Source organism: Leptosomus discolor, chromosome 12 (assembly GCF_034619465.1).
Source record: "Leptosomus discolor isolate bLepDis1 chromosome 12, bLepDis1.hap2, whole genome shotgun sequence".
Classification (NCBI taxonomy): domain Eukaryota; kingdom Metazoa; phylum Chordata; class Aves; order Leptosomiformes; family Leptosomidae; genus Leptosomus; species Leptosomus discolor.
The window spans coordinates 482,473-505,984 of NC_141402.1; the positions used below are offsets into that span (position 1 = coordinate 482,473).

Genomic DNA, 23,512 nt, shown 5'->3' on the forward strand with positions numbered 1-23,512 from the left:
GGGCCTGGAATCGATCAGAAACGGCACCGTGAGCGCCGGCTGCTCCGGGCTGGGCCGGCACAGGGAGTGTCCCAGCAGGCCCCATCGCTCCCCGCAGCGATTCGGGTCGGGGGGCGGTGGGTGCCGCTCTGGGTAAAGCCAAAGCCACGTCCCGCCCACGGCTAGGTGGCCACCGTGTCGCTTGCCCTCCCCGCACAGCTCTGACTTCGCCAGCCGTGAATGTATGGGCGGGAGGTGATTAATGACCAACCGGGGGCTGCAGGACGTTAAAAACGTGGCTTTGGCTCAAACCAGAGACCAGTGAGGGGAAATGAGCCACGGCCGCGCCTCAACCGCGGGGCGTGCAGCACCCCCCCGTGACACCACGGCGGGCTGCCCCCGCGGCTGCGTCCGGGGGCCTCAGAGGGACCCCCTTCGCGCTACCAACACCCCGTCTCAGCTGCGATGCTGCTTCCAGCCTGTCCTGCCCGCTGAAATTGCTAACGAAACAGCACGGCGGCCTAGTTGTAACGACACGGGCTTCCTGCCCCGCGAGCCCCCGTGGCGCTGGGCTAAGCCACGCGGGTGCTGCGCTCCCCTCGTGTTGGGGGGCTCGGCGCGTTGCTCCCCTGCGGTCGTGCCCAGGGAGAGACGAAGCCGCACGATGTCACATGCGGGCAAGCGGGGAGCGCGGGGATGGTGCATGGGCACCAGGGGGACCATCCCCTGGCAGGCGTCGCAGCGCTGCTGCGATAGCCCCGTGGGAAGAGGGGGCCCAGGCAGGACACCCCACACCCCACCGACAAACCCCAGTGCGCAAACGGGCACCGGGAGCAAACGGCAAAGCAGAGCCCGGCGGTGGCAGGGGGCTCCTCCGTCCCCAAACACCCGCAGAACCCCCGGTGCGGGCAGCGTGTCCGCTGGGGCTGGTGTGGGAATAACAAGGACGTCACGTTGCTGGTGTTTCTGCAAGGCAGCAGGTTGTAAACACATCCAGCGTCACCGCCGGGCCAGGAGGGATAAAAAAAAATCTCTTGGCTGCCCCTTTGCCCCAGAGCTCCACGGCTCTTGGTTGCAAAGCGGCGTGGGGTCACAGCAGGGCTGCGGAGGGTGGGCTCTCCCTGGAGAAACCGTCTCTGCTGCTGGTGTGAAACGGGAAGGGGGCAGCTCTGCGGCGCTGCTCGGCTCTGCCCTGAACGGCGGGGCAGGCACGTTGCTTCCCTTTGGCACAGCAGCCCCGGTGCCGGGCGTGGGGTGACACCGTGGGTCAAGGTACGCGAGGGACGCCTGTACCGTGTTCAGCTCGAGCAGCTGGGAGGCGATTCATACCTAAAGTATTAACTGGGTTTCTCTGCGGCCAGGGGCAGAAGAGCAGGGGTGGAGATGAGCCAGCCCACCCGTTCTTTGCACGGGGAAGGGGGTGGGAGACGCTACGCCAGGGTGGTGAGGGGCTTTCTCCGCCCGGCGGGGATGCTCCGGCTCTGCTCGGTCCTGCCCAGGTGGGTTGCTCGTAAACTGTTTTGCTCTGGTGGTCAGAAATAAGGACGCCCCAACAAGCTGCCAACCGGCCCTGAACACCTCCCTGGCCCTGTGGGGAGGCGCAGGCCCTTTGCTCTGGGGCATGAAATGGCGATGGATGCCCAAAGGGCAGCCGGGTGGCAGGGCTGCCGACTGGGAGGGAGGGAGGAGCGCAGGTTAGCGGGCAGCAGCCCGCTCCCGTTCCCTGCGTCGCGGGGCTGGGGACACCCCGGGTTTGTAGCGCTCCGAGCACAGCGGAGGACTGTGCGGTGGTGGGCGATGGTTGGGCTGCCGCGACCCCCCCCTCAGAGCGCGGCCATGGGGAAAGGGAGGCAGGTGGGGAGCCGCAGGGCTGCAGGGAGCAAGCGGGGTCCGGACGCCGGAGGAGAGCAGCCGGGCTTGCGGGAGAGGGTCAAACCCTGCTCACCCTGGCCGAGGCGGCGGCGCGGAAGGGGAAGCGGAGATTTACCTTCGGAGCTGCCCCGGCCGCGGGCTCCCTGCCAGCCGCCTCCCTTGGGTGCCGCTCAACCCGACTGCACCTGACAGAGCAGTGCTTGGGTTTTCTCTCTCTTTTTTTTTTTTTTCTTCCCTAAAATAATGTATTTATTTTTCCCCCTCCCCGGTTCAGCCCCTGCCCTGTGCCGGGCTCTCCTGCCGCCCCAATCGCCGGGCGCCAGGCCTGCAGGAGGGGTTGGCCGTCCCTCCCTCCCGCTGCTCCACCTCCATCTCCACCTGAACCTGTGGGGCGAAGAAAATAAATAACTCTGGCTTTTGGGGAGGGGAAAAGAAATTAAAAAAAAAAAAAACAACCCCACACCAAGATAAAAAAGGAGGGGGAAGGCAACCCACCCAGCTTGCCGGCCCCGCAGCCCCGGGGGAGCCGGGTGCATGCAGGTTACATGAGGCTCCCGGGGCTGAGGAGGGAGCCCCCCGGCTCTCCACGGCTGGAAAAGCCCACGGAGGTGTCGGGGCAAGACGAAACCCGCACCCAGCGCCCGCCGCCACCGGTAATACCAGCTCCCGGGGCCACGGCAGCGGCTGGGGGCTTGAGCTGGAGTGTGCCTGGGGGCTTAGGGGCGTCTGAGGGGGCTTGGGGGTGCCTGGGGGTGTCGGGGGGGTTTGGGGATGTCGGGGGTGGGGGTGTCTGCTCAACGCAGGGCCGTGGGGAGGGCTCAGGGCAGAGCGTGAGCTCTGGGGCTGGGTTTGCTGAGCACCGGCAAACTCGGTACTCCCGGGCTTCGTCAGGGTGAGTCACTGATGAGGGGAGGTGGGGGGGTAGCTGTGCCACGGGCGTCTTGGGGTCTCCCGCCCGTTTCCTTCTCCTCCGTGATTTTAAAAGCGCCTTTGCGACGTGAAACGGGCGCCGTGGGGTGGCTGCTCCGGCCGGCGCTGGCCACGGGCAGCCGGGCCCAGCCGCAGCGGCGACCGCTCGCCCCAGGTGCTGAGGAGGCCGGCACAGCCCCGGCACACCCCCGGCACGGCTGCTTTCCCAGCGGTGCCACCGGGAAACACCGACCCGCCGCCGCCGAGCAGCGGGCCAGCCCCGCTTTGGGGCCGAAGAGGGAAGAAAAGGGGTTGCGTTCCTCCAGCAAGGCCCCGCTCCAGCAGGACGGGGGGCGGGGTCAGGCCTTGGCGCCTTCGCCGGCCTCATCAGCCGCCCCGCCCCGCCGCGCCTCTAATTAGTAATTTTTAATTTTTTTTTTAAATTTTTATTTCTGCCAGTGAACACTTCGGGCCTGCGCAGTTCCCGCCCGCCTCGCCGTTTCCATGGCGACTGCCCGCGCGGGGCACGCCGGGTACTGTAGTCCCGCCGCGGCGCCAAGATGGCGGCGCGCCCCGCTGCCGGGGAAACGGGGGGCAGCGGGGGCCGCGTACCGGCGGGTCAGCGGGCGCCGGGGCCTCCCCACCCCCGAGGGGGACGGGCGTTGCGGAGCTGCGCTTGGGCTCGTGTGCGGGCGGCGCCGGCCTCGGCAGGGCCCGTTGTCCCCGAGAGCCGGGGGGGGGTGCGGGTGGGTTTCGGGAGGTGCACCCCCAGGCGCGATACGCGCGGCTGCGGGTCCCGGGGAGGTGCGCGGGGCTGTTCACAGGGAGAAACGCCCCCGACCCCGCGCCCTTGTCGGTCATTTCGCGGCAGATCGGTGCTGTGCCCTGCGGGGGGAAGGGGGCGGCGGTGCCCTTGGGGGCCGCTGCGCTGGGGGTGGGCGGCTGGGCCCTGGGCCCGCCCGGGGTAGCGGCTCTTTTGGGGAGGGCTCGACACCGCTTGGCGTTGTGGGGCGGTAGAGGATCCCCAGGAGCAGGGTCAGGCCCTGGGGACGGGAAGGGCGTGAGGAGGCTTGGTGGCGAGCTGGGGGCTGATAGGATCTTTCTCGTCCGACAGAGTTGTTCCTGTGGGCAGGTGAAAAGCGAGGAGTGGAGGCGGTTTTGGTCGCAGCGGTGAAACGACACGCCAAGCCGGAGGGCTGAGAGCACAGCTCGGTTCCCGGCGAGACAGTTAGTGGCTTTCTGCGCTCTTGGGAGTGAAGTTTTGGGCTGCGGCAGGAACGGCTCCTCCCTGCGAACGAGCAGGTGAATGAGAAGTGCTGTGTAGTGCGAGGTCGCCAATAGCCAAATCTTGATGCATTTAACAGCTAGAAGCTCATTAAATTTAAGCTCCTTAGAGCTGCCAGGCCACTGCGTGCCGAGGGCATCACATCAACCCGGGGTTCGCCTCCAAGCGCCGGGAACGAGGATGTTCCTACAGGGTGAGGTGCCGCCCGGCGACAGACGTCAGTCACGCCGCTGCTCCTCTCCACAGAGGCACAGCGGGCGCTGGCTTTTGGCTCCTAAACGGAGGCTGAGGACCCTCCGGGCGCGTGGCTGCGCTGACCCTTCGGGCACGCCGTGGCCTCTCACCCCACGTGCAGCGGGAACGGGTTTAATGGCGGGAAGAGGCATCCCTGCGCAGGCTTGCGCGCAGCGGTGTGGCTCTGGCCACAGCAGGGGCTTGGGCCAGCCTGGCTTTTAATTACAGAACAAGACCAACGAGCCCTGATGAAACAGTCGTTCCTGACCTCGTGTTTGCTTGTCTGCGTCTGTCTGGGTTGCCCGCATGGCTGTCACGGCTGTTACATGTGCACACACGCGCATTCTCGCTGTGGCGCCCTTGTAGCCCCCATGTTTCATTCAGTTCATCCCCACCATCCGCCTCCAGCTCAGGGAGGCACCTATTGCTGTTTTACGGAGGAGGGGATGAAAGGGTGGAGCTCGAGGTTAAACTTACAAACCAGTTAAAACCTCCCAGTTCTCATAAAGAGAGAAGGCTCTAAGGCTTCGCAGCGCTCCAGTGGAATTGCCCTGGAGTTCACAGGACCATAAGAGAGCTGGAAACCAGGGCGCGGTCACCTGGCCCGTGCTGCTGCCTTCCTCTTAACTGAAATTAGGAAAATCCAAGAGAAAAGCTTTTCCCCGGTACATTTGCAAACGCAGCTCGGCGAGGCTGCGTGGGCCTGGCGTAACGAGCGTGGGGAATCTCACGGGGCGCCCAAGGGCTGTTTCTGCGCCGGGCGCTGAGCCGAGAGCGACGCGTTGGCAGGCACGCTGTGGTCCCTGGGCGGCGATGGCCAAAGGCTTTGCTCCCACAGCACAGGTAACTGCCCCGCGCCAGGAAACCCACCGCTAAGGGCAGCCCCGGCAGAGCGCGAGGCCGAGAGGGCGGGAAGGCGTGTTTGTCCGAGAAGGGGCCGTGCTGGCGGCCGCAGCAGCCCGGCCGCGGGCCGTGACCCCGTGCTCTGCCCCTCCGCCTGCAGGTGTGGGAGCAGGGGGCAGCCCCAGCGCCGGCTCTGAGGGAGGGAGGGGGTGGAGAAATGTCGGCGTGGCTGGGGTCCTGGAGCAGGTCATGTTTTGGAGCGGGAGAGAACCCTCGCCAGCCCTATCGCTCGGGACCGTCTGCGGAGCTCGGCGTTTCGGTTACCCCAGCACTTTGTTTTCCCGCTGTGCGCGGCCAAAGCGCCAACTGCCGCTCAGCGAATCCCCAGCCCGCACCCGCGCTCGGCCCCAGCCCCGGGCTGCGCGCAGGCGCCTCGGCTCTGGCCTTCCTTGATTCTCCCCGCTGCGGCAAAAAAAAGCTGGGGGGGGGGGCACACGATTTCTTTGGGTGATGTGGGTGGCAAAGGCGGAAGGCAGGAACGGCACCGGTGTGAACACAGTGACCCAACGGCAGCGGAGGATCTGGTGCCTCGTGTCCGCGCGGGTGTTCGGTTTATCTACCGTTTTGCTCGTGGAGGTCAAACCGGGCACAACTGTCGGGGTGCTTCGGGGAGGTGCAGAGGCTCGGCTGGGCCCGGAGCAAGACACAGCCGGGCTGACGACTGCGGGTTTTTCCAGTGTCCGTGAAAACGGGGTGCTGGAGCTGCATCCACGTGATAGTCATGCTGAGAGGAGGGTTGCGCTGGCTGTGGTGAAAGAGGAAGGACTCAAGTTTCTCGGCGGTGCAAGAGCAGGGAGGCCACTGAAGGCAGAGGAAAAAGGGGCCAAAGTGCAAAAAAAAGAGCCGGAGAGGGAAGCTGGGACAAGGTCACTGGCGTTAAGGCAACTGCTGACGAGGAGGCCGGGTCATCTCCCGCAGAGCAGCGTCGCGCTCGCCCGGCGCCGGCTGCATGCTGCACCGTGGTTTGCCCCTGGTGCCAAAGCTCTTCCCCAGCTCCTCGGCGGGTGGGAAAGGCGCCGTCCCCGGCTCTGCCACAGCTTCCTTCCTCCTCGTGGCCATGCAAGTCAGAAAACATCCTGCTCCTGCGAAGCCACCGTCACGTTGTCACTTCCCAGCTCGAGTCCAAGCTCGGTCACAGCCGGGACGAGTGGCCCGTCTCCGCGGGCAGTGCCACGGTGGTTCTTCCCGCGCCCGCGGCACTGCCGGGCTGCGGAGGGGGGCTCAAGTCCGCGTTTCTCCTTCTCCTCGGCGAGCGGCAGCTACACCTCGGTGGAGTACTCCATCATGCTGGGGGAGAGAGGAGAGGGGTGTTGTGGAAGGGAACTGTCCGAATCGGGAAGCAATGGGATGTGTGGAAAGATATTCAGTGGGAACAGGGACTTTTGCCAAAAATAAGTGGAGAAGGAATGACAGGGTGTTGGTGGGAGATCCCTGTTGGTGGGAAATCCTTCTGTCAACAGGTAGCCAGAGCTCTAAAGCTGAACGGCAGCAGCACGGTGCTTCCTGAGCCCCGCTCACCTCTGCCCTTGCCTGGATTTTGGGGTGGCAGCTGGGACGAGGTGACCGTGAAGAAGGGCAGGCTGAGCCCTCCTCCAGAGCGGGGCTGAGTCCGTGAAGGACAGCAGCACGAGGGTGGCCCAGGCTACGGCCCTGAGCAACATCGGTTCGTTTCCAGCTGAAATGCTTCGTTGTTGGTGTTTTTTTAACAAAGTTTAAATGGGAAATCTGGGCAAAATTGCTCCTCATTTCAACTTGGAGCTTTTCTTTTTCTGAAGGAAAAGCCAAAGCCAAGCAGACCCTTCCTCTGGTGAGCGCTATTGAATTGCCTCGGGTGGGACTCATTTCAGTGGCCTTGGGTGCCAAAAGCCAGGCACCTGGGCTAGGGAGCGAGGCCACAGGCGTGGGGGGAGATGGATCCTCGTCCGTGTGTAATGCAGCTCCTCTTAAAAAGAACATTTTCTGCTGTAGGTCCCGGGGAGTAGAGGCTGGGCTGAAAGCTGGGGGGGAAGCTGCCCTGAAAAGGGTGATGGAGGAGCTGCCCTGGAGGCAGGAGCTCACAGCCCCACCTTCTCCCTGCCTGCGGTGGTGAGTGTCAGCCTGATCGGGGGGCTCCGGAGCGGAGGGATCCTGCAGCCAGGCAGCTCTGCTGCTGGGGGCCGCGCCGTCTAAGCCCCGCGCTGGGGCATCACCCACCTCAGCTCTTTACGAAGGTTGCTGTGTTTTCTGTCCAGAAATTGATTCTTGACCGACTGGGGGACATCGGGGATGTACCAGGCTGCGATCAGCTTGACGCACAGAGCCACGTGCTGCAGGAAGCAAAGGGAGCCGCCACGGGCACTGAGGAGCTCCCCGGGCCGCCGAACGTGGCCCAGGCGAGTGGCCCAGGGCCAGCCCCTTTCCCCTGCTGCCGCCCCCCCGGTGGCCCCAGCCTCCTCCTGCCTCCCCGGGCGCTCACCTCGAAGAGGATGAGGAAGGCAAGCCGGGCTGCGAAGATGTGCCAGAACTGCACCGTGTAGCTGTAGTCGTCGGCGTTCCTGTAATCCCGGTACCTGCAGCGCAGCCCCATCAGGGCCAGCCCGGGCTCCCCCGCGGGGGTCCGAGAGGAGCCCCAGCAGCTCCCTCCGCCCGGCTGCCCCCAAGCCCCGCTCTGCCGCCTGCCCGTTCCCCGGCGGCAGGCTGGATGTCAGGGTGAGGGGCTCGGGGCAGGGCGGGGGGGATGCTACCGAGCAACAGCCACGGGCTGCTGTTACCTGCACTCCTCGATCTCGCCCCTGACGAAGTCCGGCAGCATTTCGGGCACCTTTGTGTACGGCTCGAAGTCCCGAATGCGGAAGGTGGAGAGGCTGTGGTTGACGTAGCCCGTGGAGCAGCTGCGGGGGGAAGGATCACGTTGGGCTGGCAGCGAAGGGTCGTGGCCACGCTGGGGGGTTGTGGCACGCGCTGACCCAGAGCTGCTGCTCTTGTGTCTTCTGGGGGACTCCAAGGCCGCTGATGGCTGCAAAGCCTGTCTGTCTGCAGCTTTCCTTTCTGCGGCTCCCCTGGTGTGTGGGGCCTCGGGTGACTGGTGGTGTGGGTGAGCACAGACTGTCACCTCCATTCTGGGGAAGTCAGCAGCCACCTAGGGTGCTCCCTCCCCTCCCTAGCTACCCATTTTCACAAAGCCTGGTGGAAATGAACGTCTCTGAGGCTTCTGCCCAGTTTGACTGACTTTGGCCAGTGAGTCAAGGCTTCGAGGAAAAGGGGGAGGGTGGGAGAGAGCACGCGCAGGCGCCCCGGCAGTCCTGCAGCTCTCCGACATGCTGCTCTTTCCGTTCAGAGGTACCAGCTTCACCACCGCGGGGATGATGCGGGCGGGAGGCCAGCTGGGGTGCTGAAGGTGGCGCCACATGGAGAACCCTCCCCTGCTCCCCTTTCCCCCCACCCCGCTGTGGGGGACGGGTGGCGCTGAGGCAGGCAGGGGCACAGCAGGCAGAGCGGCAAGAGCCGGCTGGCGGCACTCACTCCACGTCAGTGCTGTTTTCCGTCATGCAGGGGCTGTACGTGTACTTGTAGACCAGCATGGGAATGAAGTCGGACGTGATGGCGATCACCAGTCCGTTGCCAATGACAGCCAGGATACCGATGGCCTCCAGGACCTGCAGCCAGATTCCTGCGGGAGAGGAGGGGTCCGTGAGCCCCTCGCTGCCACTGCTCAAAGCTTGCAGACCAAGCCTCGGCTCAGGGACAGGTTTGGCATCACCAGAAGAGGTGAAGGAGGCCTCCGAGCTGCCCCTCGGCCTCTGCAGGGTCTAAAATTGCTTCTCCTTCCCCACCCGCAGCCCTCTCTGGGCTCTCCTGCCTCCGCAGTGAAGCGATCCCAGTCCCCGGCAAAGGGATGCTCAGGGGCTTCACGCTGGGACGAGGGCTGAACGCCAGCAGCGGCGCTGGAGGGAGGGTGCTCCTCGGGCCCTGTCTCACCGATATCGTTGGCCTTCCTGGGCACCATGCGCCGGTGCAGCCGCATCATCTTGATGGCATCCAGGTGGATCTCGAAGAGGTTGTTGCAGAACGCCAGCAGCGGGGCGAGGGGAAAGGCAGCCACGAAGATGGTGGTGAAGCTGTACTGGATCACTGCGGAGGGGGGGAACAGCGGGTGCTGGTGTGAAGCCACCGCAGAGGCAACATCCCACAGGGTCCTGGCCGCGGTCTGGGTTTTGTGGCTTGTGTCAGAGGGGCTTTGCAGGGGTGAAAGGGGGAGACGGACCTGTCTTGGGGACCCCACACCCCCACAGGGGACCCCCACCTGTCACAGGGCTGTCAGAGAGGGGGATCTGTGGTGGCCCCACACAGGCACTGGTTGAGCCAGCCGGGCAGAGGGAGTGCCCTGGGGTTATAGAGCCATCACCTTGACACTCCTGGGAGCGGAGGAAGGTCCTAGGCAGGGGCCCAAGGCCAGCACAGTTGCCTGGCTGTCTTTTTGGGAATGATCTCCCTGGTGTGCCACAACTCTGGGAGTGGGGCTGGGCATGGAGCTGGGTCTCAGAGCTCTCCCTTGCCTACGTATGGGATCCCCAGCGTCAGGCTCTCTCCAGCCAAGGAGAGCACGTGGCTCTGCACCCAGTATCCCTCCTCACTCAACCCCCTGCCCTACCTACCCATCTCCAAGAACTCGTCAAACAAGCTGAAGATGTTGACCTCGTTGAGTTGGTAGTTGCTCAGCCACTGCCTTTTGCAGGGGTCCTCGGCCTCCTCCTCCTCTCCTAACATCACGCTTCTCTTCTTGGGACGCTGCTGCTTCTTGCGTAGCTTGTAGGCTGTCCAGCTGCAAGGGGAGGGAGCGATTTGTACGGCTGCCCGCAGAGGACAGCAGGGCTGAACTGCTGCCAGCGACAGCCCTGGAGACCTGAGGAAGGAAAAGGAGGACACCTCGGCCCAAAGACCAGGGTTACTCTCTGTAGGAGCTGGGAAGCTGCCCTGGAGGCGCGGGAGCACCAGGGAGCACTCCACAGGCTGGAGGGAAGCTTACGGGATGAGATACTCCATCACGTTACTGATGGTCTGCTTGAGCAGCATAATGATGGCCATCTGGATGAAGAGGTCGGTGATGCAGCCGCTGGGGTGGCACTGCGAAGGGAGAGGAGGAGAGAAGTTGTGCCCCGCAAGCAGGGCGGCCTGGCCCGAGGGGCCGTTTGGCCAAGGCAGGTGCTACAGGAGGAAGCTGAGATTCCCAGAACCTTGCTGGGCGGCAGGGAAAGGAAGCGCAGGAGTTGTGGTGCGGGGTCAGAGAGCTTCATGGCAAGTCCCTCACCTCCTCCAGCCTCCACTTGCCAGCAATGCGCACGTAGTTCCCTGGGTGGCCGTTGATCCTGAGCAAGGAAGCAACAGCAGCGACGTCTGTTGAGCCGCACTGCCAACATCCAGGTGCAGGATGGAGGGCATCACCCTCTGGGAACTGGTGGAGAGGCAAGGGGCTTCCCCCACCCACTAAGCCCACCCAAAGGTCATTGCTCCCCTGAGGTCCCAAATGGGGTCCCTGCGCTGGGAGGGTAGAGGCACTGGGCTGTCCCTAGGCCCTGGGAGAGTTGGGGATGTACAGCCCAAACCCAGGCTGCCTTCTGCTCCCCGCCAGGCTCCAGCCACCACTCACCGTCCCAGGAAAAAGGCGATGTAGATTAGCGAAGAGAAATTTGTGAAGAACTGGAAGGTGAAGATCTTCACGGTGAAGTTGTTCTCACGCTGGGAGAAGGTCCGTGGTTTCTCTGGGGGAAGGAACAAGGCCCGGGGGCTTGGTCACGGAGCGGTGGGGCCTTGCCCTGCTCCCCCTCGGATGTCACAGCAGCTCTCTGAAGGTTGGAAGGGTGTGTCTGCCCCTCCGGGAGCCTTCCCTGCCCTTCACCTGAGCCCTCTGATGGAGCTGAGCCCAGCGAAGCAGGGAGGTCCCTCAGAGCCACGAGCTGCAGGAGAAGGGGCCCTTCAGCTGGGAGGAAAACCACGTTGGGAGCTCTCCTGCAGCTATGGTGGCTTCCTGCTCATGCCAGGTCCCAGCCCCACAGGGTGGCTGTCCCTCCAAAGCATAACGTGGCTGTGGGATAGCCCTCTGGCAGCACGTGGGCCACAGACAAGCTTGTGTGTTGGGGGGCTGCTGGCCTCCCGTGGGGACCTGCGTGGCGAGAGCTGCCCGGTAGATGCTTTGTGATGGTGGAGGAAGGGAAGGGGCCGGGAGCCTGGCTGTGTTCGGGGACCAGGGGGTGCTGCACTGCGGCGCCTGGGTCCTGCTGGGCAGCTCGGTGCTGCGGGGGGTGGGAGCAGGTGGGCGACAGCCCCCGGCGTTCCTTACCCAGGTCGCAGAGGAAGAGGGCCACGCGCCTGTTGACCTGCAGGTGTAAAGTGAGAGGGGAGGGTTGGGGGTGAAAAAGCAAGAGGACCCGCTGCCTGCCCCGTGTCTCGCTCCGCACCTTGGTCATGATGACGATGGTGAGGTAGTGCAGCACGGCCCCTGTCATCACCGCCACCGTGTTGGCCTGCTCGCGGAGGAACTCGAAGTCGCTCTGGGTGAAGAGAGCCGTGGCTATCACCCGGTAAATGACGAGCGCGTGGGCGATGCCGATCAGCACGGCAATCTGTGGGGGAGGGCAGTGGGGGGGTGAGGAGCCGTGCGTGGAGGGCACGTGCTCCATCCCGCTCGAGGACCACCAGCCCTTCCAACCCTGGTTCACTTCACCAGAGTTCATCTGGACGTGGCCTCAAACGCAAGCCAGCGCTCTTCAGTGAAGGACGAGAGGTTTGTGAGGTGGGTGTCCCCACCTGAACTACCCCTCTAGGCTCTCTCCATTGGCCCGTGGGGAGAAATGAAGGCATCAGGGGTTTGCCTCTTCCTACCCACTGTGTTGCTGCCTTGGTCCTCACTGCCTTCCACTGGAAGGGCAGAGCCTTCAGCCCAGATCCCCAAAGGGTGGTTGGCCTCTCCCATCAGCACAGTGAGGCGTGGGCGTAGGGAGGCCCCTGGATCCTTGTGGTGGGCACAGACCTGCCCTTACAACCTGGTTTCTGCCTTTGCTCCAGCAATGGGACGCTCTGAGGTGCTGCTCTTGCAGCAGAGTAGAAGGAAGGAGGAAAGACCATGTGCCCTTAAACCAGGTCTTCCTATAGTCACCCTGGCACGTACCATCACCAGAACCAAGAGGAGGACGATGGTGCTGCGGAAGTAGGAGTGCTGGTACTGCCGGGGTTCGTGCTGCAGATTATTGATCAGCTCCATAGCCAGTTCCTCCTAAAAACAAAAAAATAATCAAAAACGGGAAAGAAAGGATCGAGCAGAGCTGTGCCCAGGTAGTGGAAAGTCCTGGGATCGTTCTGTTAATGGACATATGGGATGAGCAGCACCAGAGGAGGACAGGGGTGACCACCCAGCCCACAACAGCGTGGCCAGTCCTGATCGAGGCCAAGCCCTCGTGCGGGTGGAGAGGTGACTATCAATGCAGAGAAGTGGCTAGCATCTGCTTAACTGCCAGGAGAGCTCCGTCTCTCCCAGGTCCCCCTGACGTTGGCTTTGCTGTTTGTTTCAGTGTCCCCATGAGATGTTTACACCTACAGAGAATCCAGCTGGGCAAGGGGGTCCCTGTGACGTGTCTCTTCTGTAGGTCCAGCTGACCCCTGCCCCGCAAAGGGAAGCACTCAGCAGGCAAGATGGAATCCTCACCTCGTCCTCATCCCACCGGTACAGGTCCCAGTCGGTGACTACGGTGGCTCTCTGCCTCTTCCACAGCTCCAGGAACACGGTGGCTGCGGGGGGCAGGAGACAGCGCTGTGACACGCGGGGGTGGCTCTGGAGACAAAGTCCCCCCGCTGTCCCGCAGAGCAGGATGGATAGTCATGTCACCACCCAACCTGGTACCAGATCAGCCCGGACTGCCCGTGGCCACCTCCGCACCTCAGCAGCCGGGAGGGCCCCGGACATGCAGCGAGGAGAGCTCGGCCCCACGCGGGGCCGGGGCCGGAGGTGTGCGGGTGAGTTGTCACTGGGAGTCAGGCCGGCTCTAGTGTCTGTAGGGGGTTTGGCATCAACCAGAGTCAGCACCGGGGCAGTTCTGCTGTGGTGGGCATGTGTGCATGGCAGCACCCAGACACGTTATTCTGGCTTAACGAAAAATACACCTTTCAAGTGGAATAAGTGTCCTGCGCTGCACCCCGGCGTGGCTGCGCCTCTGCAGATCCGTTTACAGCCACCCCTTCTGTTGATCTGGAGTGACCCTCCAGAGCTTGTCCCCGTGTCAGCCCGCCCACAGCGATGCACAGGACCGTGTCCGTGACCTGCTCAGACCGTGGTCTTGTGGGTGAAACGCCCAGCCCACCCCCACGGTGGGGGTTGTAACTGAAAGGGCCGTAGAAAAGCCAGCCAAGGTGTGTAGCTAACACGGTGCTGGGATCAGATCAGCTCCGTGCCCAGGGGTCTGCTGTGCTTGTTCCAGAGCAGCTGGGAGCTCAGCAGCCAGCTGGGACGGCTAATGAGGGGGCTGGTGGTCCCTCCTGCCTGCAGCTGCCCCCACTTACAGGCAGCGCTAGAAAAGCCCGGCTAGGGGGGATGTGGGGGGCTTTGCAGGAGCTTGTAGTGGGTGAAGGAGTGAAAGCTTTCAGGCGGGACAGGTAAGGAGTGTTTGGGGAGCTGAAGGAAATTGCTGGGGTGATTTTGTTCCTTGCCTTGTCTGGAAGAGGAGCTGATGGCCCTGGGAGGAGATAAGGACTAAAAAGCCCCGGAACGGTGAAGCTGTGTCCCATTTTCCTCCACCTACTCCTCCCCTTAAGCCACAGTGGGCTGCTCCCTCTTCCCGGCAGCGTGGTCTTGGCACCAAGACGTTGACACCTACCCCAGATCGCCATGAAAATGGCGAACAAAACCGTCCCCTCGTTGTCAATCATGTGCGTGACCTGGAGAAGATCGAGGAAGAGTGTGATGGGGGCAGTGAGGTGCAGGGGCTGGGGCGCTGTGGGGTCTGGGGGGAGGCCTCTGTGCCCAGCAGTCCTCTTGCCCCCCTGCTCCCCCTGCCCCGAGACAGGTAAAGGTGCTGCAGGGGGCAAAACACAGGAGGGGGGCGGACACTGGGGCTTGTTAGTGGTAAACTCTTCCTCGGTGGTGATGGAGACCGTGACCCGGCCGTACCCCCTCCTTGTCACAGAGGTTAGCGGAGGGTTCCTGCGTGTTGTGGCCAACGTGCTGGGGTGGCTTTTCTTTCTAGGGGTGTGGGAACAGCCCAAGCTGGGAGTGTTTCCCCAACCTTTGCCTTGAGCCTGTGTCGGGAAGGGGGGGCTGCCTACCTTGGCGTAGGTGCAGGTGTCGGAGAGGAGCCAGAACGGGCACTTCTGGTCGCAGAGCGGGCACATGATGGTGTTAGTGGCTTCACAGATCTCCTTGCTGGAGAGAAAGGCGTAGAGGGAAGCGGAGTAACAGTGGCTCAAAGCCACGTGCGTGGCAAAGGCTCGCGAGTTTGGCGTTCCCAGCTGCCTTACCTCACCTGGCTGGAGCTGAAAACAGTAACCCCCGCCACGAAGATCACCAGTCCGACCACTGCAGCGATTCCCAGCAGGTAGGTGTACCAGCCCAGCCAGGCAAAGTACAAGGCCACCTTCTCACCAAAGTAGCACCTAGAAGGGAAGGTGAGATGTGGTTTGCAGCCAGTGGAAGAGACCACGTTGCTAGGGGTCACCAGAAAATTCCAGCCCCAAGGGGGTCTCGGGTCCAGGAGGGGCAGTGCCGTCTGCGTGTCTGGGGGCTTGCCTGGGGTTGGGAGGGTCAGCCCAGGGGAGCAGAAGGGCTGGAGGAGCCACGGGCGTGCAGCACGTCCCAGGGGATTGATTTCGGTGGCAGCAGCACGGGCAAGGAGAGGCGGCCGGGTCTGCTCGCGCTCTGGCTGCGCAGGCACACGGTGGGGGTGCTGCGGGGGGGGGGTGGGGGTGCTGCGGGGGGCTGGGTGCGGGGTGGAGAGCAGCGTGAGGCCGCTGCGGGCTGGCTCGCTCTGCGGCGCAGGGCACACTGTTCTGCAGGGGCTCAGAGGAGCCTGCGAGAAGGCTTCCCCTGTCCTCAGTCAGCCCGGTGGCTGATGCAAACTAAGGAGAGAGATTTTATTTATCTTTTTTTTTTCTTTTCTTTTTTTCTCCCCCCTCGGCTGTTACGCGGTGGGGGGAGCCACTCTTGCTGATGCACCGTGATCCCAGAGGTGCCACTTCTGCCGTTCCGTGCAGGGTCCGGCTCAAGGGGCGATGCCTGCACGGGGTCAGACTGGCCCCACGCGGGGTCGGGGGGCTGGGAACGGCCGAGGGCCCGGGCTGCCATCAGTGCCCACAGAGCAACTTTAGACACGCCGGGCTTGAAGAGGAGAGGGCTGTGGGGTGCAGTGTTTCTCAGAGCATAGCAGTTTCTCCCCTGGGCTCAGCTATCCCCCTGCTGTGTTTTCATGTCTCGTGGTGGCGATATCTCAGCTTTCCTGCTGCGGGGCAGAGGGTTGGAGGCGTGGGTGAGGAATGATGGTAACTGCTGGCTGATGGACCTGCCTCCCCTCCTGTATGCCAGCGGAATTATCTTCCTGCCACAGTCAAACACGGTGATGTGCTGCTGCTCCCTGGCCTTTGTTTAAAACAAACAAAACCCCCTCAGCACTCTCCCACCTCCCCTGCCACGGTCATACCCAGCCCCTTAATCCTTCTGTGATAGGAAGCTGTGATGCATTGACCTTACAAACCATGAGCTGTCTGACCTCCTGCGCCACAGAGGCATCAAGGTCCCCAGTGCCTCTGCTGGGCTGGAAACGCCAACAAACGTCTAAGGAAGGAGGCACATCTCCATTCCGACACGTCGCTCCCTAACAGAGCCCACGGATGGCTTCATGAAGCAGCAGGTTCTTTCTGCCCTCCTCCCCCTGCCCACGGAGAGCTGGTTTTCTTCCCCTTTTGAAATAAGAGCCTGCTCTTCCCTGAGTTTTAATGTGGTCACAGGAGCCCCTTGTTGCCTCTAACACCCCAATTTCTGCCTCGGGCTGACGCACGGCACTGGCGCTGTTCCCCCTCGCCTTCCTTTTGAACGTGGGAGTGCATGGTTGAAAACGAAACGGGCTTAATTAAACCCGTGCAGATGCGGGGGTTGCTTCATGCTGCAAATGTAGCAGATGGAGCTCGGTGCCACAGGGATGCCCCTTAGGCGAAGAACTTCACTGGCTTCAGAAGCAGCCCAACGCTTGTGAGAAGAGCCAGGTTCAAAGTAACGATTTAAAAGAAAACACAGGAGCCTGGCAAAGGGCATAAAGCTCCCTGGGTTTCAGGTGGGACCTCATGGTTAGAAGGATCCACCGTGCCTCTTCTGCCTGTGTTACCTGATCTTCTCAATCGGCTGTTGGTAAAATAAACGTCTCCAGCGAGCCCACTTCTCCTTTAGGAATTCCCTTAGCTCTTCTTTCTGGAGAGCAGAAAATTGATTTGACACAGGAGTATTCGGGCAAACTTAATCCCCAGGCCAGCTCCCAGGCGGCTGTCGGGAGCTCCGTCCTGCCCTTCATCCAGAGATGTCTTGATGCAGCCCCGGGTACCCGAAGGCCTCCCCCACCCGGTCTCGCTCCTCCGCCTCTTGTGGCTTTTCCTCCCAGGCACCCGTGTGCTCGGCCTCACCTCGTGCAGGGGGAATGCTGCCTCAAAGACCTTCTTCTTCATCAGGTCACGCAGCTTCTCTGGTAGCAGAGCAGAACGGAGAGGATTAGTGAAGCTTTGCTCTTGCCCCGTGTGCTCCCTGCCCGGCAGAATCACCCCAAACCTTTTCTGGAGCCTTTGGTGGTGGTGGTGGGGAACCCCAAACCACCTGGGAGAGGCTGAGCTATTCAAAAGGCATCAGCACAAATCCTTGGGGCTGTGCTACTCTGGTGGGCTGCCACGGGCTGCCACAGGCTGCGTGGTGGCTGGCTCTGGGAGCAAGGAAGAGGCAGGTCCTCAGAGGCAGCTAGAAAGTCAGCACCCTGTGCCTGCCTCGTCCGGGGGTGTCGGAGAGGGATGGGCTCTTCTGGGAACATGGGGCAGCAGCAGTGGGCAGCTGAGGTCAGGGGTTTGGGAGAGGAAGCTGAGGGCTGTTGCTGGTTCCTGCAGTCCAAATCTCCCGGCCTCTGGATGAAGCAGCAAATTTACTGGTCTGAGCTGCACCCTGGCTTTCTCCCCCCTTCTGCATCCTCCCCAGGGTGGGGAGGCAGCTGGGGATGCCCGTGCCCACCACTGGGCAGGAGCCTCGCTGCAGATCCAGGCTGAGCATTGCCTCCCCTGGTCCCTTACCGAGGTCGGGCGTCACCGTGTTCTGCAGGATGAAGTTCACGATCCGTATCCTGAGGAAGGAGAAACTGGGGTTGGAGGCTGCTCTGGGGATACAGACTTGTGAAGGGACAAGGTGTGCAGGGAAGGAAGAGGGGAAGAAATGGGGAGCTGGCTGTGGACAGTGAGAAAGTGGCAGCTTTGCCCGTGGCAGGTGGAGGTGGCCTTCTGTGGAGAATGAAAAGCCTGGCACAGCTGTGAGCTGAGCTGGAAGATGGATGCTGGGGTGAAGAAGGGGGAGTACAAGGCGCTGGAAGTCAGTGGCCCAGCTCAGCCCCCACCTGGTGGTCACTGGTACGTCACGGTGGACATTGGGATCTTGCAGCCTGCTGTCGGGGTTCCCCAGGAGCCACTGGTATTTCTGGAAGATGTGTTTTGGGGCACGGACTCCATAAAATAGCTTCTTGTCCTCAATTTTCTAGTGGGTGGAAGAGAAGAGCTGTTAGAACATCGCTGTCAGAGCTGGAGAGGCAGGGAAAGGGGCAGAGCTGGAAGGGCCAGGGGCTGTGTGTGTCCTGGGGCTGAGGTCTCCCCTGGCTGAGCAAGTGGTTTATTTTGCAGCTCTGAGATGGTGATCAGCTCAGGGGTTCGGGTCTCTCCCACCCCCTGGGATGGTGGAGCGCAAGCCAGGCTTGGATCCTGGGTACCACAAGATGGCCAAGTATCTGCTGCCTTTCCCTCCTACAGCCCTCACCTTGATGGTGAACCCCTTCTTGCTCAGTTCATCCAGAAACTTCTTCCTCTTGATCTCTTTCTCACTGCCCACTTCATGGATGTCACTTACCAGGACAAAATCCCACTTCTCTTCATCCTGCCCACAGGAAACACCGGGGAATTAATGGGGGTGGCAAGCTGAGAGCTCTCCCTCTCAGCTCCAGCCTCTCGGAGGTTTGGACATTCATCATGACTGTAGAGGGTCCCTGGGAACGGGGAGCGAGCAGGAGAATGGGGATGGGGAAACTGAGGCAGCTGCTGTCTTGACACTGCCCTGCTCCCCCCTCTGAGCTGTGCTGAGCTTGCTGTGGGTGAGGAGGGAGCAAAGCTTACCGGGGGGGTAAACGGGTCCGTGTTTTCGATAGGAAAATCCCTCCAGGGAGTCAACAGAATTTCATCCTGTGGAAGAGAAAACCAGCAAAGGCTTCAGCGGGCTCCCTGGGAGATGCCGTGTCTGGGCAAGGAGCAAACCTCTCCCTGAAAACGCCTGGATGGCATCACCGGCAGACTCGTCTGAAACCTCCTCCGTACGCTCCTGCTCTCCAGTTTGGGGTCTTCCTGAGCCAGATACAGCTGGATGTTTCGGGATCCTGGAGGTTCTGCTGCTCCGTGAGCGTGTGCGCCCTCCTCCTGAACTCAGGTAATGCCCGACATTTATGGCACCCTGGGGTCGCAAGGGAGCCAGGCAGGAGGGAAAACCCCACCGCCTTCCCTCCGTTCAGGGCTTCGCCCCTTGTTCCACCTGATGCCCTGACAGTTGCACTGGATGATGTCAACACACACCTCTCTCCATGCTACAGTGGTTTTTACAATCTTTAATCAACCTTTTCCCCTCTTTAGTTGTTCCCTTCAGATAGGGCACTCCTCGCTTTTTGGCGAGGGTGGGGAAGGCAGTTTTAAATTCTGCTGAAGGGAGAGTCAGGCACGGACCATCGGAGGCTCGCACAGCCCTGCGGACCGCAGCAACTGGGTGAAAAACGAGTTCTTGGAAAGCACCGTGGATGCCTCAGCCTGCGGCCAAGGGGCAGAGAGGGGAAGACGAGCTGCTGACGCTGGGCTTCTGCCTGGCTCCCTGCCGTGTGCTCCCGGCTCTGAAGAGAGGCCGCGCGGGGGGAACGCGGCTCCTCGCGCTCACTGTTGGAGCTCCAACGCTCAGACACCCGAGTGGTGCCGCTCCGGCAGCGCGTGGAGCAAATAAAACCAACACCCTGCGGCAGCAGCTGCCCCCGCCCGGCGTGATTTCCCAGCCCCTCCACCAAAGGAGGCTGCAGCCAGCGCCCTTGGGTGGCCTGGACCTGGTGGGTGTCCGGAGCTGGAGCACATCAGCTTCAAACCGTTTTGGCCCCGTCCTCTATGTCTGGCTTCCCTGCTGGGAGCCTGGCCCCGTTTTGCAGCTGTAGTTCCCTCTTAGGCAAGTTGGGATTAATCCAACCGGGCTGTCAATGGACTGGCAAGAGCACGCCAGGCTCCAGATCCCGGTGGGTGCCACGAGTTTGACAAAGACATGCTCTGCAGGCCACGCTGCGACAGGGGCAGGGAGCTGATCCCGTCTTAAAACCAGAATTTCTGCATTGTTTTTTTCCTGCAGTTCTCTGATGTGACTCATGGTGCGGCCCCACAAACAGTTATGCTGCCGGTCCCGAGGGCACGGTGATGCAGCACAGAAGCGGGTAGGAGCTGCTGGGGGACGGGAATATTGTCAGTCGGTATTGCCACCAAAGTCGTCGTGACCTGAAACAGCGGCCAGCCAGACAAGTTCATCCAGCTGTAATCTCTGGAGCGGGGCGCTGGTGGTGCAACCATGCCCTGATGTAAGATCTGGATCTCAAGCTTCCATGGAAGAATGAGGCCATGGGAGCAGGAGAGACTGGGATGAGGAAAGGGCTGAAATGCTCTGCCAAACCTTTTCTCACGCGGTGCTAGGGCCTTGCCTTCACCCAAAGCAAAAGAGCCGTGAAGAGACTGACCAAAGAAAGCCAAAGTGAGAAGGCTTGAGAAGAGAATATCCTCCCCCAGAGGTGCTGCTGCAGTAAGGAGCAGAACATCTCACTGCTGAAAGGTACCCTGGTTTACGTCAAGGTGTAGATTATGGTGCTGCTTTGCCAAAGCTCTAAGCTTTGGGGTGGGAGAACTGGGTTTTGGCTCAGGTTGGTCTCCCCGGGTGGGTAAGCACCTAGCCGGTGTGGCAGCTCTGCCTGGGCAAGAGCCCCCCTCTGGGCACCGGGGAGGGAGCAGGATTCCCACCGGGGCTCTGCCCCATCTGCCAGTGCTCTGATGCTGGCACGGGTCTGGCCTGGCACCACCTCTCTGCAGGCTGCGTTGTCTCGTTCCTGCCTGGCTGGTTTCTCTCAGCCCCTGTGTGCACCAGCCTCATCCTGCAAAGAGCCCGCGGGGGCTGCCAGCCTTCCTGCCAGCTCTGCCAGGGACCCCTGCAGCGTGGAGAGGAGACCACCCTCGGGGGACAGGGGGGGTTCAAGGTGTTCCCAGGTGCCGCCGGGGTCAGCACCTCGACACAGCTTCCTGCTGGCGCTGGCCCCAGCAGAGCTCAGGACGAGGCGAAGGGGCCCGTAGCATCGCAGCTGCCGTTCCCGGGGGGCTCCCAGCTCCGTCCGCAGGCACGGTCCCCTGCTCGGGGTCAAACTGCTTCCTGGGGAAGAGGCTGATGGATTGCCAGGCAGGCTCACAGAGGGGACGGGTCCAGCCGTGGGGCTTGGTCTGCGTAGCCAGGCTGGGCGGCTGGAGCATCGGAAGCCTTATCCCCAGATCCCTGGTGGTGCTGCCAGCCCCTGCCTGCGCCTCGGGGCCTTCCCCACCGGGAGAGCGCTGGGGCTGAGCCTGCAGAGCCTCAGCAGAGCATCCTTCCCCCACCAGCACTCCCAGCCATAACACTGCTGGTCTCTCAGACCTGATGCAGCCAGCTCCCGCCCCTGCTCCTCCATGTTCCTGAAATACCACGCGCTGGTTTCAGTCCCAGGAGGGACATGCTGCTTTCTAGTTTTCCAGTCAAGCCCCAGGAATCGTCAGGGATGCTCCTCAGCTCCCTGTGTAGGCTCTCTGGGGAATAAGGGTGTCATGGTGGCGGGGTCTGGTTTTCTCTGCGTTCCCATAGTAACGTGATTTACCCTGGTACCCGCTCGCAGGCACCGCGAGCGCCTCTGCTTAGGGCTGAAAACCGGGGGGGAACTTGCGCATTACTTGCAGATTAGCCCAGGCGATTCCCAGTGACCCACGTCCGGAGCGGTAACAGGTAAAAGTTGCGTTTGGCTGCGGAGGGGGATTTGCAAACCCGCGACGGAAGAGGGGCACGCCAGCAGGCTGGGTTCGTTACGGCGGCTGCTGGCGTCCTCGCCAGGCCAGGGCTGCCTTCAGCCTTGGCTGCTCGGGCTCTCGCGCAGGACCCCAGCCCGCTCGCGGGGCCCGATGCGGCTCGTACGCAGGGACGGCCGCAGAAGGCAGGACTTCGGGTCACAGCGACTCCCACACCTGTTTTTTTTTTCCCCAGGGGAGCAGCGATTTACAGCTGCTTCGCTCCGGCAGCACAAGGCGCTCGGATCGGCCCCGCGTGCCAGCAAGGCCACCTCGGCTCCGAAGAGGTTGTATAAACCCTGGACTCTAATCCCTGCTATCAAGGAGGACGGTGCCTGTTTTGCTGCTTCATGTCCCATGGCTGGAGCAGGGTTTGGAGGCGCGCTGTGCAAAGGTGTAGAAGTACCCAGCACAAAGAAAAGCAGGAATTGCAGTGTTGAAAAGGGTTCCCGTGCCCTGATGTGTGGCTTCTCTCTGGCTGTGTTGGTGGGTCCTTGCCCCTTGCTGCAGACCAGGTAACCCGCTGCCCTGTGCAAGGTTGCTGGGTCCTTCAGAGAAATGGTGACGGGCACCCCTGGGCTGGGGGTGTCGTCACCTGCGTGAGTAACTCCGGCAAAGGACCTGGATAGGATCCGGCATCCTTGTTTTCCTTTCTAATCGTGCATTGGTGAGGGTTTGGGTGGTTCCCATCACCCACACTGAGATGATCAAGTTGCTCGCGTCTCAGGGATGTTCCTTACAAACGCTTGCCCTGGAGCACTTCTCCCTTACCTAAGAGTTTCCGAAGAAATGTGACAACCTTTAATCGCACAGGGAGGTAGCACGGCTGTGCCTTTGCCAGCTGTGCCAGTCTGAGGGAGTTTGCCTGGCTTTTTGAATAAAAGAAAACTGCACCTTTTCTTTCAAGCTAGAGCAGCAAAACTTCACAGCTCCCCCTCTCCCCTTGCTTCAGTTCAGGCGCTCCTGAACCATCTGGGGCCGTCACCGCCGCTGCTGTACACCGTGCCTTTTCCTGGGTTTAGCCAAGCTAAAGATCTGCTCTCGGTCTGAACCAAACCGCCCTTCCCCGACCTGCGCTCCGGCACCCCTGAACTCCGGTACCAACACCTGGGGCCACGCGTGACCCCGCTGCAGCCTGGGGGAACTGCAGAGCCGGCAGCACCCGCCGTGTTCCCCCTCGCACCTTCGTGGGGGAGCGAGCTTGCTCGCTGGGAAGAGGAGCGGCGGTTTTGTGGTACTTTCTGGGTACCACAAAGTCTGAAAGCGCACGAGCGGTAGGGATCGGAGCTCAGCGTGTCGCACGGCTGCGAGCTGCAGGTGGCTCCTAGGTGCTGAAAAGCTCTCGGAAACAGCCGAGCGGTTTGTTTCCTACCTGCATGGTGAAGAGGAGATCCTTTCTCTTTCCCCCTCCCTCCTTTGGCTTCTGTGGGCAGGTCTCCAAGGAGCTGCCTCTCGGGCAGATGGGGACGCCGGGGCCGCAAGCGGGGCAGGCTGTGAGGTGCTGGGGTTTCCTGCAGAATGGGGTTTCCTGCAGAATGGGGTTTCCTTCCCCGGCTCCTGCACCCCAGGTCTCGTGTGAACCCAGCAGTGACTTGACTTCCGTGTGGGACTGCCCTGGGAGGGAGCTGCCTCTGCCTGGCGGCGGGCAGATATCGAGGAGGAGGCGAGAAAGCTGCCCTTCACCCTCGCTCGAAGGAGTGGCAAGCCCAGTACCGCCCAGCAGAGCGGGCAGGTAACCCTGCCGAGTTCCTCTTGCCAGCTCCAGCGCTCTGCCGTCCCCGTCCTCCTCCTCTGCCCCGCTCGCTGCCAGCGGTGCTTGCTGTGTCCTGTGAACGTCCCCAGACGGGTGTCACAAACGGGCCAAAAGGAGGAAGGAGGTGTTAGCAGAAGTGTCAAACTATTTCTTACAAGGCAGGGAGAAAAGAGCATTAAACCTAAAAAGGGGAAATAAAGCTGAGCTGTGCAGAACCTGCCTGATTGTGAGGTGAAGTCTGG

At 62.0% G+C, this 23,512-nt stretch overlaps 1 protein-coding gene across 1 annotated transcript; it reads right to left on the minus strand.

Moving 5' to 3' along the window:
* Nucleotides 1-6,441: 6,441 nt before the first annotated feature.
* Nucleotides 6,442-22,901, minus strand: ANO9 (anoctamin 9). The gene is made up of 24 exons (XM_086472283.1): nt 22,890-22,901; nt 18,545-18,610; nt 18,192-18,308; nt 17,779-17,915; nt 17,462-17,511; nt 16,814-16,872; nt 16,522-16,604; nt 14,666-14,800; nt 14,474-14,570; nt 14,026-14,086; nt 12,861-12,943; nt 12,327-12,431; nt 11,617-11,781; nt 11,499-11,535; nt 10,809-10,920; nt 10,470-10,527; nt 10,188-10,285; nt 9,817-9,983; nt 9,140-9,292; nt 8,684-8,831; nt 7,933-8,052; nt 7,638-7,731; nt 7,376-7,488; nt 6,442-6,469 (listed from the first exon to the last, which is right to left on the minus strand). The coding sequence occupies exons 1-24, from the start codon at nt 22,893-22,895 to the stop codon at nt 6,442-6,444; spliced, it is 2,292 nt and encodes a 763-aa protein (XP_086328409.1). The 5' UTR covers nt 22,896-22,901.
* Nucleotides 22,902-23,512: the final 611 nt, after the last annotated feature.

What these genes read in the sequence shown, in the direction of transcription:
- ANO9 (XM_086472283.1), bottom strand. An exon ending in CACGGTGACGCCCGACCTCG is followed by an intron (nt 16,873 to 17,461) that starts GTAAGGGACCAG and finishes CTCTGCTACCAG; the next exon opens with AGAAGCTGCGTGACCTGATG. An exon ending in ACACCTGCACCTACGCCAAG is followed by an intron (nt 14,087 to 14,473) that starts GTAGGCAGCCCC and finishes GATCTTCTCCAG; the next exon opens with GTCACGCACATGATTGACAA.